This window comes from Lipotes vexillifer, unplaced genomic scaffold, assembly GCF_000442215.2.
Source record: "Lipotes vexillifer unplaced genomic scaffold, Lipotes_vexillifer_v1.1 scaffold472, whole genome shotgun sequence".
NCBI classification, from domain to species: Eukaryota; Metazoa; Chordata; class Mammalia; order Artiodactyla; family Lipotidae; genus Lipotes; species Lipotes vexillifer.
In genome coordinates this window covers 2,569,696-2,586,963 of record NW_006797698.1, presented here as the reverse complement: position 1 = coordinate 2,586,963, position 17,268 = coordinate 2,569,696, and the positions used below count along the sequence as shown (strand labels likewise).

At 53.3% G+C, this 17,268-nt stretch overlaps 1 protein-coding gene across 1 annotated transcript in view; it reads left to right on the top strand.

Moving 5' to 3' along the window:
* The window catches only part of ATP6V0E2 (ATPase H+ transporting V0 subunit e2), a 3,014-nt gene extending 256 nt beyond the window's left edge, over positions 1–2,758 (top strand). Inside the window, exons 2-3 of the mRNA XM_007469852.1 lie at positions 1,558–1,605; positions 2,665–2,758. Coding sequence (XP_007469914.1) covers positions 1,558–1,605; positions 2,665–2,758 — 142 coding nt within the window. The remainder of the gene's footprint in view (positions 1–1,557; positions 1,606–2,664) is intronic.
* Positions 2,759–17,268: the final 14,510 nt, after the last annotated feature.

Genomic DNA, 17,268 nt, shown 5'->3' with positions numbered 1-17,268 from the left:
CGTTGAGCAGGGACCAGGCAGGCGGTCGGGGCCAAAGGGCAGAGATGCTCGTGCTTTAGAAAGGTGGAGACAGTTACGGGTCACCCTCTCCAGGCTGTAAAGGTAAAGGCTGTGGCTAGACACTGATGCAGTTTGTCCACTCCTGCCCAGCTGTGACCTTGAGCGTCTGTCACACCTTCAAGCCTCATTTCTTCTTAGGTAATTGGGGCTGATGATGATACCTGCCTTTTAAGGTTGCTGTGAGGATTCCACGAAATAATGTATACAAGACTCTTAGTGCATGGCACATATTGTATTGAATAATTTTTAGCCAGTATCGTTATTTTTTTTTTATATTTTATTTTATTTTTTTTGCGGCACGCGGGCCTCTCACTGCTGTGGCCTCTCCCCTTGCGGAGCACAGGCTCCGGACGCGCAGGCTCAGCGGCCACGGCTCACGGGCCAGCTGCTCCCCGGCATGTGGGATCCTCCCGGACCGGGGCACGAACCCACGTCCCCTGCATCGGCAGGCAGACTCTCAACCACTGTGCCACCAGGGAAGCCCAGTATCATTATTTTTTGAAGGTCCCCTAGCAGGTTTCTCTACCTCTTGCACCATTTACCAGTTTCTGCTTCATACCATCTTCAGCTGTAAAGCACTCTCTCCCCTTGATTACAAGTTCCTCGAGGTGGAAGATTGTCCTGTTCACCACTGTAGACCCCATTGCCCAGTACCGGACTGGCCCACGGTGCTTGGTAATGTTGAAAGAATGGATCAAATGCCAATTGCTTTGGCAGCAACTTAAAGTACTTTAGATCAGAGGTCCTAGGGCCTGGTTTGGGTTAGATTTAGCTTTGGCTGGAGGCTGCATTTGGGTGTTGCCTCTGTTCTTAAAGGTCTGCAGGGCTAGGGACTTCCCTGGCGGCCCAGTGGTTAGTACTCCAGGCTTCCACTGCAGGGGGCGCGGGTTCGATCCCTGGTTGGGGGACTAAGATCCTGCGTGCCACACGGAGTGGCAAAAAAAGGACCTGCAGGGCTGAGTTCTTCCTTCTGAAGTTTTCCTCCTGCATTTAAAGCCTCTGTCTCCAGCGTTTGAGTAGATTCAAGGTAGCCAGTTGCTATTGTCATTATAACTGCCCATTGTGCCTCAGAGATGGCTCACGGTCTCCTTGCCTCCTGCCCGGTCTTCTGTCTTCCTTCCCTTTGCCCGATGAACTTTGGATTCCAGAGGCCACTCCATGGTGGGTGGCTGCAAATGCAGCTCTGTGCAGTGTCTTTTCCCAACATGTTTGCATTAAGATGGAGAAACAGTGGGTGATTGAGAAGGCAGATAGGTGAAGGGAAAGATTCATAATGTAACTTGGATGTGATCGAGGTTGGCCTCCCCAAGAGGTGACACTTGGCGTTTTTATTTTCCATCTAGCAATTCTTACCCTGAGTAGAACTCAGCCTCCCTGTGTTCAGGTGGCATCAGACGGGAAAGGGGCTGGCACCAGGAGCTCTTTCTCTGGCCTCGGCCAGGCCTCCTGGGGGCAATGCTTCCGTCCGTCCTGACCTGACGTCCTCTTCCATTGCAGAGTGACCATCACCATGCTGGTGGCCACCGCTGTCTGCTGTTACCTCTTGTAAGTACTGCTCTCCCAGCTCGAAGTCAGCTGGGGCCATTGTGCTCCCTTCTTTCCTCCTTTCCCAGCCCTGCTCTCCCCTCTGTCCTGGTACTGGCACATTCAGCTCTTGAAAGGCTGAGGCTGTAAAGCACAGAAGAGGAGGCAGTTGGAGAGGCAAAGAGAGCGATGGGCTGGAAGTCATGAACTCTGGGTTCTGGTTCTGAATGTAGCACCTGGACAAGCTCTGTCATGTTCATAGGCTACGGTTTTCACATCCACAAAATGAGTGAGTTGGGCCAGCTCAGTGCCTTTTGTACCTGATGGGACATCAGAATCACCTGGAGAGATTGTAAAAACACAGCTTTTAGGGCTCCACCCTGGACCCACTAAACCACAATTCTCATGATCTGCACTTGGGAATCCGTATTTTTAATGCATGCCCCTGGGTGATTATGATGCAGCCAGTTTAGAACCACTGGATGAGCAGTAGTCTTCAAACTTGGAAAAGGTCCCTGGGATATAGGAAACATTCCAAGAGATGCGAGTGCCTGGACTGTGTGAGGGAATCAATTTCCAGGTCCTTCATGTCTAGATGTTCTCTTTCTAAAACTGCCATTCATGGTAGCCCCTCCCCTTTTACAAAAAAGGCACTCTGCTATCCCTCCCCAAGCCTCCTATGTTAGGTTGCTCCGTGTTAAATCACCCTGGCTGCCAAACTGAGGAATAAATCCAAGCTCTGGTTTTGAGGGAGGCCTCTCTCATGCTCAAATAAGCCGGTATGGCTTCCCTTTGTGCCCCTGGAGACCGTCTTACCTCTTCCCTAATCCCAGGGTCCAGCCCCAGCGCAGGGATCTTATAAATCTACAAAACATCAGATCAAACCAAACGTAAACCCAAACCCACACGCCCCAGACTGAGCCCCCGTGCCGGCCGCATTGTGCATGGCTCCGTGAGACCCTTCCCTCCAGAACCCAGACCCTGCTGCTGGGTCGGTCATGTGACCAAAGGCGTGGTGTGAGGTGTGCACGGCAGAGTTCCTTGCGTCTGGACTCACCCTCACTGTGCTGTCCCTGGCAGCTGGCTCATCGCCATCCTGGCTCAGCTGAACCCCCTGTTCGGGCCCCAGCTGAAGAATGAGACGATCTGGTATGTGCACTTCCTGTGGGAGTGACCACTGCCGCCTCCTCGGCCCCAGGTACTGCTGGGTGGGCGGGCAGGGGTGGGGAAGGGCCTGGAGCGGGGCGGGGGAGGACAAGGTCAGGCAGGGTTGTAAGACTTTGCATGTGGATTCAGGCATTCATTTATTAAGAAAAAAAAAAAAGTGCTGAGCACCTGCTCCCTTCCTGCCCAGTGGTGCGCTGGGCGGCAGGGATGGACGGAAGACCCAGGGTCCCGGCGGGGAGCATGTGGGCCCAGCCTTGTTTGCGGGTTTGCAGGCCCCAGAGGAGGCGGCAGGCTGCAGAATCTGTTCTGAGTGAGCGGAGGGAGGGGGCAGGGAGCGGTCTGAGGTGAGGTGAGCTGCGTGGCGGTCACAGGCTCTCCAGGGCGGGGCTGGGGGAGAAGGGTCTCCACAGCGAGGCCGTGACTTGTTCTGTGATACGCTTTTCAGGTGCCCCAGCTCCTCTGGATGACCTTGGCTCCGCTGTCCCTGATGACCCTTTTGGCACCCCTACAACTGTGTCCCAGTCCCTCCGTGCTCCCTCCCCCAAGGCCTGCCTGGTTCTGGAAAGTACCGCCCTCCCCAGCCAGTCTGGGCCTCAGGAAGCCCCGAGCTCAGAGCCAGGCTGGAGCAGATGTCCAGCCCTCAAGTTCCCACTGCCCGCTCCTGAGTAGGTCCAGGCCGGGAGCTGACAAGGGTGGGGCTGCGCCTTTTACACAACGGGGCAGCCAGAGAAGGCTTCGCATCCCATTCAGCCCAGGATGCTCCGAGCCTCAGGTGGGCCGGGCCGGGGAGGAAGCCCTGGGGGGAAGAGGCAGAGCCCTGCCACTGTCCTGTGTGACCCCAGGAAGCGTCTGCCTGTGTGGGCCTCCTCACCTGTGAAATGGAGGGGCTCGGTCAGGTGTGGCAAAGGCCTTTCTTGGAGTTCTCCTTTAATTTTTGACACGTTTCGATGTGAAATTTCTGGAATTGTTGACGAAATGGAAAAACAGTCCCACAAAACATTACGATCCAAAGCATCATAGTAATTTGGATCAGGGTTGAAACATGTATGTGTAGCATCCTTTATAGTCACGAACTCACTTACGTTGGCTTGCTCAGGAAGTGGTATCTCCTCAGAATATCCTCTTCCGCCTTCCTCCCCACCTGGATCACCTCCTTCCCTTTCCAGAGGCTCAGCCTGAGCACTGCAGGAGCTGAAGAAACTGGAGGCAGCTCCTGCTGAGGCCGGGCCTAGACTCTGGCAGCGGTGAGGGTGGATTTCGGAGCCCCTCACAGCAGCACGTAGGTCATCTGGAGCAAGGGAGGGTGCAGAGGGACAGGTGTGGGCGAGGTGTGGGCTGGGCTCTGCTGAGATGCTGCCAGGCGGGGGAGCCCCTGGCCTGGTGACGCCTGGAGAGCGTGCGGGCCTCGGAGCGGAGGGAACCTGGGGCCCCAGCCGTGCCTCACTTTCTCCTAGGAGAGTTGGGGTGGAGACCTCAGACACTTGCCCGCAGCCCCAGAGCTAATTGGAGTCCCCCCCTCTCTTGTGCCATGTTGCCTCCCTGGGGAAGAAGCCAGTCTCTTGTATTTATTGACTGTTGAGTTGATTGGCATTCTGTTTAGTAGGCATCGTTTTTGGAGCGGTGGTAGAACGTGGTATGTCTCACCTGGATTTCTTGGTTCTGGGCTTGGCCTGTTGCTCAGATCGGGGCCTCCCTTGAACATCCCACCCACCCCCTTTCCAACTCCCTTCCTGTGCTGACCTCTGTGGCGCCCCTGGAGTGGGGCTGTTGAGTCTCGATTGGCGGCTAGAAGCCTGACCCGTGTCTAGTGACTAATGGGTGGTGAGGAAATTCCTGTTTGGTGGCAAAGTCCTGGCCGAGGCCAAGTTTGCTGGCTGCCGCTCCCCTGCCCACCTGATCCCCATTCCCTCGGTGGGTGGATTTGGGGCCCAGGAAAGGGACTGGCAGCTGCTTGGAGCTGCAGCTCTGGGATGTGGACACTGAGACTACATTTTCCTGAGACCTGAGCGAGAATCCCGCTGTCCTGGATTTTGCCCAGAGCCAGGCCGGGCAGGAGGAGGAAGACGGAGGACTCGTTCAAGTGGAACTTTGCCCACCACCCGTCTGTGCCCCAGATTACAGAGTGCATGGCCCCCGAGGCTCTGCAATAAAGCCGGTCCCCAACATTCCACAGAGCGTGGCCTGCATCGTTCCTAATACCCCTACATACTGGGGAGCCTGCGTGCTTGGCCTGGGCGGGGGATCAGCTTCCTGCCTGGGGCAGGGGGATGGAGTGAGCGGAGGGGAGAGCTCCTGGGAGGAGCTGCAGGAAGCTGGGGGTGGAAGGTTCTTGGAGGAGAGACCCCGAGCCCTGAGGAGTGCATCCAGAGAGAATGCAGAGCCACAGAAGGATGAAGCAGGGGAGTGACGTGACCCAACTTGGTTTCCAGGATGATCTCTGCAGGGTGCATAATGGGCCTCAGATGAGAGTGGTGGTGAGAATGGGGACGAGTGGGCGAATGGAAGGTCTAGTTAGGAGCTGAAGGGGGCCAGCGCCTTGGCCGTGGGGGGAGGGGGGAGGCGGGGTGGACCCTGTGGTGAGCAGTGGGCAAATGCGGTGCCCAGTACCTGGCGGCTGGAACCTCTCAGTGACAGGCCACAGAGGGCACGTGATGACCTGGGGTTTCCTGTGTGTCCTGGTGAGCTGGTTGTGTCCGGGGCATCTCTGTGGAGACACCCAGCTAGTGGTAGGATACGTGGGTTTGGTCTTCAGGAGGAAGATGTGGCCTGAAGACGTGTGGTGTATGTCTGTCCCTGAGTTCTCATGGAACCACTCGTGGCGGCCTCTGTTCCCCGGGTCCCGGGGCGCGCCCCCTGCTCTCTGGGCAGCTTCTGCGATTCAGGGCTGGCAGACCCCTTCCCAGCACGCTATCTTCCCGTCCTCCCTTTCTGCCTGTGCAGCCGTTCAGGGAGGGGGAGCTTGGGACGCCCTCCCAGGATCTGTGCCCACCCGCTTTGCGTGGATGGCGCTGCTCTCAAAGCTCTCGCCCCACTCCGAGGGGGACTGCAGGGTGAGCAGGTCTTGTCAGAAATGAACACAACCAGGCATTAGTTACAGAGGGCAAATCAGGTTTTATTCTGAAACGACTGACAGTAGGGAGATGTGAGCTCCGTGGGGTCAGTGCCCCTGCAGGGTGACTGGGCACTTTAACAGGAGAACGAGAGTGGAGGGGAGGGGTGAGCAGGGCCAAGTAGAGCCAGGAGAGTGAAAAGTCACAAAGGATGGGTTGGCTTAAGTGTGAGTAGGCCACAGAGACTGGGGGACAGAGGCCCGAGCCTTCCTGATTTCATCTCAGGGGAAGGGTCCTTGGGAGCCACTCCTGGGTTGCAGGAGATACACCTACATCCCAGAGGGACAGAGGGAAGATTCACGGTCGTAAATGCTCTCAGAAAGGGTGGAGGGGCTAGGCGTCAGAGGCCTACGGTCAGGTATTGGCTAGAACAAACAGGAAATTCTTCTGACAGCCCAGAGCTTGGTCAGACAGGAACTCGATGGGGCCAGGTCGTCCCAGGGTTACGGCCTTAGGCGGCCAGAAGCCAGGCCAGGCTGGTCAAGTCTCTTAGTGCCTGGTGTGGACGGACTCGTTGTTTGTTTCAGGCAAGCAGTATCTCCCACCCTCCTTCCCCTGCCAAGTGGGAGGCACATCAGTAAATGTCAGCCTCTGACATAGATGCTCAGAGGAGCTACAAGTAGCAAAAGATCCCTGAAGGTGAGCAGTGGCTGGGGGTGGGATACCCCTGCACCACCCCTAGTGGCAGAGCGGGAAGCAGCCTGGGAGACCATCCTGGGAATGACCAGACAAGCCTGTGGAGAAGACAAGGCAGGTGAGGTTAGCTCAGCTGCACGTACAGAAGGTGGCCGACAGAGGGCAGTGCCGCCCAAGGGACGGAGACCTCCAGATCAGGTTGTGCTGCCACTGGGAGTGCAACGCACTGCACTGATGTGAGAGGTTGTGGCCTTAGAGCGTGGCCCTTATTGGGAACAGGGATGATTTTCCAGGTGGTACCAGAGCCTGGATGAAACCTCCTTGAAGGATGTGTAATGACAACAGCAAGGTGCCAGGTATTGCTCAGGGAATCCAAAGGGCAAAGAAGTAAGGGGCCTTTTGCCAACTGGATGCTGCTCTGAGGCCAAGCTTCCCAACAATCTTCGGCGACTTTTTCCCACCTCAACAACCTGAGATCTGGTACATTCCAGCCTATAATAGGGACACCCATCAGCCCAGATTCTCAATGGAGAGGAAAAGTTACATACAGAAGATGGCTGTTACTGCAGACCGCAGGGTCACCCCTCCCTGATAAAATAGCTAAAGCAAGGCCCTTGATGAGGGCCTTTGGGTTGCTTTGTACAGAAGTCGGTTCGTTGATAACATTGGAAATACGAGGAGCAGAGAAATAAAGTGGGGTTGGCCATGTGCTGGACGTGACGTCTGTTTATAAACCTTGGGGTTTCCAGGAATGAAGTCACTTGGCAGCCACCACAGTTTTACTTGACTTGGAACCAGAAGAGTGAGGGCAGGCGACCAAAGTCTATGCTAATTCAGCCCACACTCCATGTAACGAACCTGCGTAAGAATCCCTCGGAACAAACAAACCCATAGAATGCTGGGACCAAAGCCACGCACGTCTGTTAGGACAGGGGTTCCCTACCTTGGCACTGCTGACAGTTCAGGCTAGATAGTTCTCTGTTGGGGACCATTGGGGGCGGGGCTTTCCTGTGCATTGTAGGCTGTTGAGCAGAACCCCTGACCTCTGCCCAGTGGATGCCAGCAGACCCGCTCTCCCTGCCCTTGGCTCTGACAATCACACATGTCTCCAGCCATTTTGAAATGTTCTCTGGAGGTCCAAGTCCCTCTCCCCACCCCTACGTTGGGAATCACTACTTTAGAATCTCAGCCCCTCAAGTGATTGATAAAAATTTAATCAGTTTATCAACCCAGACAGGAGGTTGGGGAACCTTGAGGGAAGCTGGTATCCTGAGCACCAGGGTTCCCCGTGAGCCATTCCCAGCAGGACCTGGAGCTTCTGACCTGGAGACCATGCCCTGGGGAGAAGGAAGCACTGAAGCTTTAGAGGATTATTGGGTGCCTGAGCGGACTCTAATCCCAGCACCATGTGGTCCAGCAGAGGCCAGATGGCGGGGGCAGGGGGGGGAGCTCGGCCGGGGGGGGGTGGGGGGAGCATCGCGCAAGCCCAGTAGAACTTTGGCTAACCCTGCAGGCATCTGCCCGGAAAGGGGCTGGGACAGATATTCTCAGAAACCCGCAGAAGCCCCACCTCAGCTTCCTAACCTCAGGATTAAGGGCCGGGATTGTAGCATGGCTTCCCCCCTGCTGCAAAGGTCAGCCTTTCTTCCCCTGACAAAGCCCGGCAGACATTAGGGAGATGATTCTCTGCGCCCACCCACTCTCCATCTCCTAAGCAGGAATATGGGAGGCCGGAAGGGTTACTGCAGAGGCTGCAGCCTTGATCCGTCGTGATCCTGGGTGCAACGGCCGTGCCCTTGGTCTGCAGCAATTGATTTGGCAAACATATTTTTCTCTTTTTTCTTTCTGCCCAGCCTTCCAGGAGCTGTTGACTGAACAACCTCAGCTCAGCTTCAAGGTCGAGATAGAGAATCGAGACCTGGGCTCCCTGGCTGGGTTCAAAGTCCAGCTCCTCCCGATTATTAGTTGAGTGAAAGTTAGTCTTTCTGAGCCTCAGTTTTATAATAGCACTAGTGCCTGCTTCCTAGAGGTTATGACTGTGAGCTGAGGGAATGGATTAAAGTGCCTGCCTCGTCAAAAAAATGCCATCAATAAATCACACAACTTTTACATAGTAACTCTTTACTTCTATGGCACCCTTCATTCTGCCAGGATCTCAGCTTCCTTCACCTTTTCTTGTTCCCACCATGGACACCACACTGATCCACCCTGTGAAAAAGGAAGTGGCAAGCCCCCTGAGTACTTTGACGTGTGTGATAGGACCTGGGAAATAAGTGCCATGAAAAATACCTGGGGCCTGTGTATGCATCTGTATTTCTATGCTTCATGTCAAATGTCCTTAATGTAATCTATAAATGTAGTGTCCTCTTGTTGAAAACAATGCTTTGGGGGAGTGAGGGGAGAAGAGAGAATGGGTACTAGACTAGATCTGCTGAATTCTAAAGTTCTCAGGGAAAATAAACATGTAAGAAGTAACCATGGGGACTTCCCTGGCGGTCCAGTCGTCAGGACTCCAAGCTTTCACTGCCGAGGGCCTCGGTTCGATCTCTGGTTGGGGAACAAAGATCCCGCAAGACTCGCTGCACAGCCGAAAAAAAAGAAGAAGAAAGGAAGAAAAAGAAAGAAAGAAAGAAACAGGAAATTTCTGAAAAAAGCAGAGTATTTACAGGGACATTAGCCCTCCCAGATATTTAAAAGTATTATGCAGTCACAATATGAAAGGCTACTGAAATGAAGACAGTGGTGCTGGGACATGAATAGACACATTAATGGAAGAAAACGAGTCCAGAAATAAATTGATAAACATGGCAAAGCAAATCCATGAGGAAAAGATGAAGAAAGGCAATGAACAGTGTCGGGACTCTCTCCCTCCCGGCAACAAAATAAATGCCAGCTGGATCATAGATTTAACAAATGTAAATGAAACTATAAATGTACCAGAAGAAAACACAGGGGAATTAAATTATCTTGGGGCTCGCACCTGCGCGGTCTGCACCAACCTGCGGGCTGCTCGGAGGGACAGAGGGATGCGCCCGCTGGGAATCCTTGGGACCAGTGTGTGGGGAGGTTCCCTCCCGCCCAGCCGTGAATGAGGGATTACCATCCCAAAGAGCTCGTTTTTTTTTTCTTGACGTGTTCGGAGTTAGTCCCACACCACAGATTTTAACTGTTTATTTTTATTTAGAAGCCAGCCTGTTCTCCTGATCAACTGTTAGCATAATTGCTAACCCTTAGACGCTGAATGATTTACGGTGATGAGAGTGGAGGAAAGGGTGAAAATTATGGTGAGAGCAAGGCGACCATGTACACTGATGTGATTAACAAGTATGTTAAAGTTTGCATTTTGTTTGCTTGTTGTTTGAGTCGAAGATACTGTGACAGATTGGACCCCTGAATTTTTAATCATAAACTGAATAGGATACATGCGCTTTGGAGTTGGGTAAAATCTTCAATCCAGACCCTCCAACTTGCTGCATAACTGTGACTTTGGGTCACAGTTAAATAACTGCTCTGAACCTGTTCCTCCTTTGCTTAAAAAAAGAAAGAAAAAGGAAAGAAATTATCTTGTAATGGGGAAGATCTAACTAAGAGGGGGAAACAAGAAATCCAGCAGTGATGAAGATAAAGTGATAAATTTAAATTAAAATTTAGATTTTCTGCAAGGCAAAAAAAAAAATTTAAATGATTTACAACTCATGACAGACACAGAGGTCATCAACAAGACAAAAAGGACAGAGTAGGTAAATAGAAAAGGAGTCCAGCAGACGAATCACAAAAGAAGCGGTAGAAATGACTTTTGAGCATGAAAAGATGCTTCCCATCATTTATAATCAAGGAAAGCAAGTTGAAACAACAGTGTAACCCCATCAGTACCTATTATATTAGCAAAGATCAAAACTGATAATAGACTAGACACATATATTAGTAGCCATAGTCAACGTCCCCTGCATCTCCCCATGCTCTGAGTACTTCCATGCATACCAGCCAACTTCCAACTGCCAGCAGTCTTCATGTCCTGTGCCGAAGGCTGGAAGCGCTGTCAGGAAATTATTGCCATCAGCACAGTCCTCAACCAATGACCGATGGGACTTGTATGTACACGCTCCCAGGGTGTCTCCAGCTCCAGGCGCCCATAGAGCAGATGGCTTGCGCTTCTGCCTTCACCATGAGAAATGCATGCCCTGGGCAGCCTACCCAGCGAAGAAACATGGGGAACAGACTAATCCCAAAATGACCTGGAGCCAAGTCTGGCCAAACCTCAGCAGAAGCAGTCAAATGAGCAAAACAATAAATGCTTGTTCTTCCAAGTCAGGGTTTTCAGGTGTTTATTATGCAGGATTATGGTGACATAGCTGACTGGTGCAGGGTTATGACAGATAGATCTAGCCCAGGGTGATATACATGTTATGTTTCTACTCCCTTGTTGATGACACTTGCATTACTCCAGGTCTTCCTGTTATAAACAATCAGCATCCCTATATATGTCTGTGCAAATGTGCTGGAACTTCTTTAGGATGTATGTCTCCATGTAAAGAGCGGAGTCCTGGGTGATGTTTACTTTCAACATCACAAGATATTGCCCAATGGCCCTCCAAAGAGATTGTTTACACTCCTGCTAACATTATATGAACTCCTGGACTTCATCTGTTATTCAGCCTTTTTTATTTTTTCCATCAGATAATGTGTGTGAAATGGTATCCTGTTTCAACTTGCATTTCCCTAATAATCACTGGTGAGCCTGACTCTCTTTTCATCTGTTTGTTGACCATTTGGGTTTCCAACTCTCTAATGTGCCTGTTCATATTGATTGCTTTTCTATTATTTTTTTGGGGGGGTATTTTTCCTACTGGTTTATAGAATTTCTTTATGTATTTTAGCTACAAGTCCCCCTAATCCTAGAGAATCTAGTGCCAGGAAGAGAGAGGGAAGAAGACGGTGTGTTTGGAGGGGATGGTGGTGAGATAAAAAACAGCCCCATCTTTTCTACTGCTCTTTGAAACCATCGTTAAAAAAATGAAAAGCTAATCACAAATTAAGAAAAAATATTTGCAACGCACATATTTGTCAAAGGACTTGTATCCTGAATATATAAAGGACAGAACAAAATATAAGTATATAAAGAATTCAACAATAAGACAAACCCAGTTTTTAAAAGTGGGCAAATAATTTGAACCCACACTTCACAACAGTTTTTTCATTTTATTATTTGCATCTCCCAGTTTTGCAATCAAGTCATCCTTGGTTCTAGAGTACCTCTGGGTTAACACTGCAAAGGGACCAGCTGAGCCTATTTTATACGGACCCTCATGCGACAGTACAACTGTGAAATCATCTGTGGCTCCCTCCATCTTACTTTAACTCTCCGTGTGACTGAGTCTCGTTTCCTCATCTGTATAATGGAGAAACCAATACCTCCATCTCTGAGGCATGGAGAGAATCAAATAAGATTAAAAATAACTTTGATAAAGGGCAAAGATATATACTCTCATTGCAGGGGTCCTAGTTTTAGCTCAAGCTGGAGGACTGCACCAGCCTGGAGTTGATGGGCCCAGGGCGGGGGCGCTGGAAGGAGATGGAAGGAACTGAGATCAGCCCTGGGAAGGTGAGCAGGGAGGGCTGTCCAAGGCCCGGTGGTGCCCAAGCCTAGGCCCTTGGATTTGTCTGACTCTGGCGGTGGAAAGAAGCTCAAGGTAGCCTATGAAACAAGAGTTGGGTACTTTGGTGTCCAGGTGGGACCAGGTGAGGAGAAGCATTCTCCGCTCAGCCCAGGAAACGCGGCCTTTTTGGCCCCGGGATAATTCAGTTTGGGGAGTTGGCAGAGCACCTCAGTGGAGGCGCGCACGGACGACCCCTGGCTGTCGGCGAGGCCTCCGCGGTGTCACCGGGAATTTGCCCCAGGAGATATCCTGGGTGGGTGTCATGAAATGCTGGGTGAGCCCTCAAGGCGGGAAGAGACTCCGACACACGGATCATTAGCATTACCGTGGTCCCTTCCGTCCGCACGTGCGCACAAACTCCGGGCTGCGCTCGGGCGGTCGGGCTGCACTCGGGGGGTCAGACTGCTGCGGCGCAGAGCCGGGGATGGCAGGGGCCTTACGAATCCGCCAGTGGAGGAGGAAGGCTAGGCCACGGTCGGCCCGGAGCGCCTGCGAGTGCTTCCTCCCAGACCACACAGCTAAACTAGCACTATTAAACACAAACAAAGTCGTCCCCCCACCCCCAACCAAAAAAAAGGAACTGAGATCAGCCCTGGGAAGGTGAGCAGGGAGGGCTGTCCAAGGCCCGGTGGTGCCCAAGCCTAGGCCCTTGGATTTGTCTGACTCTGGCGGTGGAAAGAAGCTCAAGGTAGCCTATGAAACAAGAGTTGGGTACTTTGGTGTCCAGGTGGGACCAGGTGAGGAGAAGCATTCTCCGCTCAGCCCAGGAAACGCGGCCTTTTTGGCCCCGGGATAATTCAGTTTGGGGAGTTGGCAGAGCACCTCAGTGGAGGCGCGCACGGACGACCCCTGGCTGTCGGCGAGGCCTCCGCGGTGTCACCGGGAATTTGCCCCAGGAGATATCCTGGGTGGGTGTCATGAAATGCTGGGTGAGCCCTCAAGGCGGGAAGAGACTCCGACACACGGATCATTAGCATTACCGTGGTCCCTTCCGTCCGCACGTGCGCACAAACTCCGGGCTGCGCTCGGGCGGTCGGGCTGCACTCGGGGGGTCAGACTGCTGCGGCGCAGAGCCGGGGATGGCAGGGGCCTTACGAATCCGCCAGTGGAGGAGGAAGGCTAGGCCACGGTCGGCCCGGAGCGCCTGCGAGTGCTTCCTCCCAGACCACACAGCTAAACTAGCACTATTAAACACAAACAAAGTCGCCCCCCCACCCCCAACCAAAAAAAAAAAAACAAACCCAGCGCTGTTAAACGTGTACGAACGAGTCCCGGTCAGGTGAGGAAAGCCCGCCACTTCCGGCGGAGGAGGCGGTGTAACACCACTGCTTCCGGTCGCTGCGCCTGCGCCTGCGCACTGGGAAACTGCGCCTGCGCACTGCGCACTGCGCCTGCGCACTCGGTGCTGGCTGCCTGCTGGAGGGACGTACCAACGGCTGGAGAGGAGTGGGCGCGGAGGACCCGCTGACTGTCGCTCCCGGAGGTCGCCCGGGAACCTGGACCGCCCACCAAGCTCTGCAGCGCTCTTGGCGCCTCAAGGTAGGTCCCGCTGCGGTGCGTGGGTGGGAGCGAGCGGGGCGGCGGACGGCTTGTGCTTACTACCCGCCGCGGGGGCTGCGCCGGCTTCACAGCTTCGCCAGCCCCACTAGCCAGCCAGACCTTTGGCCGTAGGTAAGCCGGGGAGGGGGCGTTGTGGTCACAGACGTAGACTTGGGGGCGAGGCGGCTTTCCCTGACCTGCCCTACCCATCGGGCGGCCCAGGTGTCCCCCTCCCAGCTTCCCTCCCTTTCCCAGTGCCCCGCACCAGAAACACCCGGTGAGGCCAGAACTGGATAGCGGCTCGTAGCCATCACTCACTCTGTGCCAAGAAGTGCCTTTAAACTGCTGTATGCGTACATTAACTTCGTTAATCTTTCACAAGCCAGCGAGGTGGATGCTTTTATCCCTGTTGTATAGGCTCGGAAACCGAGACGAACACAGCTGGTGGGTAGCAGCCAGAATTTAAACCCCCATAGACCGGCTCTGGACTTTATGCTCTCAATCCATTGTGGAGAGCAGCCTCGCAGAAAAGAGCAAAGGGTTCTGCTGGTGTGTAGTTTAAAACATCTCATTTTATGTCACTTTTGCATATTGTGAAATCTAATGAAGCTTGGTTATTTAAAATCTCTCCCTTAGGGTTTAAAAGTAGCCAAATTTGCATGTGGGACAAAACCCCAAAACGTGTAGTGATTTGCTCTACTCTTCCTTCCACACATTCATCTGGTCCCATGCTTTTCTTCATCTTTCATCTCCTCGTAGGTGAGCGGGTGGGGGAATGAGAAGGCGAGGACTTGTAGGCTCACCAAGTGCTTTGAAGTCTCCTGGGGTCTGGTGGATAGACAGGCACCACCTCCCTCCCCCCCCACCCCGAGTGCAGGGGCTGAGAGAAGAGGGGGCTGGTGGTGGGACTGGGCAGAGTGAAAACTCGGAGAAAGGTCTGGCATAGGTATCGAATGCCCAGGGTGGACTGGGCTCTGCATGAGGCCCTAGGGTGAGGCAGGCCCAGGAGAAACAGAAAAGTGACCACTGTGCTTCTGGGCATGCGTGTGGGAAAAGGCCTGGTGAACGCAGTGAGGAGGAAATCTCTGATCCATGGAGCCAGTACACGTGTAAGTGCTGAGGCACTTCCTGTCTCAGGCTCAGCCAGCAGGTTGCTAACCCCTCGGGAATCTATAGGCTCTTGGACGTAACTGCCTTGGGCCCTCCCCCTGCCCACACTCAAGGACCTGCCTGCCACCATAGCTGTCCTTCTTTGCTGTGTCAGGAAAAAAAAAAAAAAACAACTTCTTTCTCATCTGCAAGGTTAAACCCACCCACCTGTGCCTTGAGTCCCTCTCCCTCAGGAACTCCTGTCATCTGTCCTCCCTTTCTTCCCACTGTACCTTTTCTCTCTTTTGAGACAGAGCCAAGCCTTTTCCCTCCCACCCCAAAGCGTGACCCTTTGACATTGCAAGTGCCTGCATCCTCTGCTTCTCATTGCATAGCCCCGGGGCTCCACTTGCTTCATCTGCTGAAGGGACCCTGTCGGTCCTTTCTGGAAAGTCTTCCTTTGGCTTCCCTAACATCACTTAGGTTTTCCTGTGTCTCTGTCCTCTGCCTGTCAGGCATCTTTGGAGTCTGCTCATCCTCTACCCTGCCCACAGTGTCAGTGTTGCCTGGGCAACCATCCTCCACTCTCTTCTCCCACCGGTGTTTCCCCTCAGTTTCTACGGAGACTTTTACATGGATCTGTATCTTTAGCTCAGACTTCTATCCCCTGACCCTGTATCTGTCACATCTACTCCTGAAGATTTGTTCCAGAAGAATCTCAAAATCACTATATCTGTAACTGAACTGTATTTAGCAGGGACTGGGGTGTCCCTCTGTATCCCCTCCTCCTCCACACCGCAGCCCAAGTATCATCTGCTGGCTCTCCAGACTCTCCCTTCCCCTCCAGTCCCGCCTCCGTTACCTGCTCCTGCCCCCCTCCCCGCCTGCTTCCCAGGGCTGCACCTGCCGCCTGCCTCTTGTGGTCCCACCCGATGCGGCCCCGGAGTCTCCACCTTGTCGCTGTATCAGGTGCGTGTATCAGCTCTTATGAGAAGTGTCACAAACAACTTCTTACTAATAATCAAAGTCCTGAAGTCTGTGGGTGATTTTCTTTTTAAATTTTACATTTTAGATTCATGTAGATTCCAGGCTGGCTCTCCACAGCATCCACCCCGCTGTCATCCTGGTGTGCTTCAGTGAAGAGCAAGGAGGGCCAGTCATTGCCCAAGATCCCAGACCTGCCCCGGGGACTGTCAGGGGATGAGGTTCCTCAAGCAGTAGCCTGGGGTAAGCGACCTGCCAAGACAGAATCTAAACTCCCGTGTCATCGACTCGATTTGCCTCTCGGTCAGCCCGTGGCCTGGCTCCACAGCTCTTACCCTGCTTGCCTTGCCCTGGTGCCGGTAGCCGTTTCCAAGTTGTCTTCTCGTCCTGAGCCCCACATGCCAGCCGGGCAGTGACTGCCCTGTGTTTGTATGTTTCGGGCATGGTGCTGGCTCATGGTGGATATTTGACGTAGTATTAAATGGTCAGGTGGCTCGAGGGTATCTGCAGAACACAGGCAGACTGCTGGGACAGGGCTGGTCGCGGAACAGAGCAGGGTTGGTGCCCTGGGTTCAATTAGTGCGTCCTCAGGCGAAGGCTTTGGGGTGTAGCCCAGGCTGCAGCCTAACTCACAGGTATTTTTTTTTTCTCTGCCCTCATCAGTGAGAGCAGGTGGGACATAGGCCTGGTTTCAGTACCGTGTTCCATGTTCTCGGGAGCAATGAAGCCTATGGACCGCTCTGGTCCTCCACTCTGCCACCGAGCATCACGTTGCTGCTCTGGGTTTCTGTTTCTTCAATCAAAATAAGAGTGAAGGTCAGTGCCCTCTGGCTCTGACATCTCGAGCGCTTCCTCTGGGCCACAGCGGTGTCTTGTACTCACTTACACCTTGATCCAGCCCCTCCACCACGTCACCTCCCGTGAGCGTCAGACCCCTGGTTCGGTGGCGGCTGACTGGGTCGTCGAGTGATGGGCTTGGGTGGTTGCCTCTCGGTTCTTCCGAGGCCCCTGTGGCTGGAAGGGGCTCCTTGGTGTCGCGTTGTCCACCCTGGTTCACAGCCGAGTCTCGCTTGAGCCGCCTAGCGGGCTTGTCCCCAGTAAAGGCCGTCCTGCCATCCCTGGTGATCCTTCTGAATGTTTAACATCACTCAGTGTCAGAATGTTCTGGTTTAAACTTCCTCATTTAAGCTGCATCTCGCTCTGGTCTGAAGAGATGCACACTGCTCGCTCTCAGCTGTTTGGGGCAGGATCTACGCCATCTTACTCTGAATCTTCTCTTTCCCAAGGAGACACAGCCTAGCTCACTGGGCTTTTCCTTCCCTCTCATTTTCTTTTCTTCTTTCTGCATGTTTCTTCTCTGACTTCTTCATGTGTCTTTTCTTTTGAGAGCCCTGGATTTGACCTCATCTGCAGGAAAATGAACGGGGTGGGGAAAGGAGTCGAGGATTGTGCTGAGGTTTGCGGTCTGAGCATCTGGGTGAACAGGAGTCCTGTTTACTGAC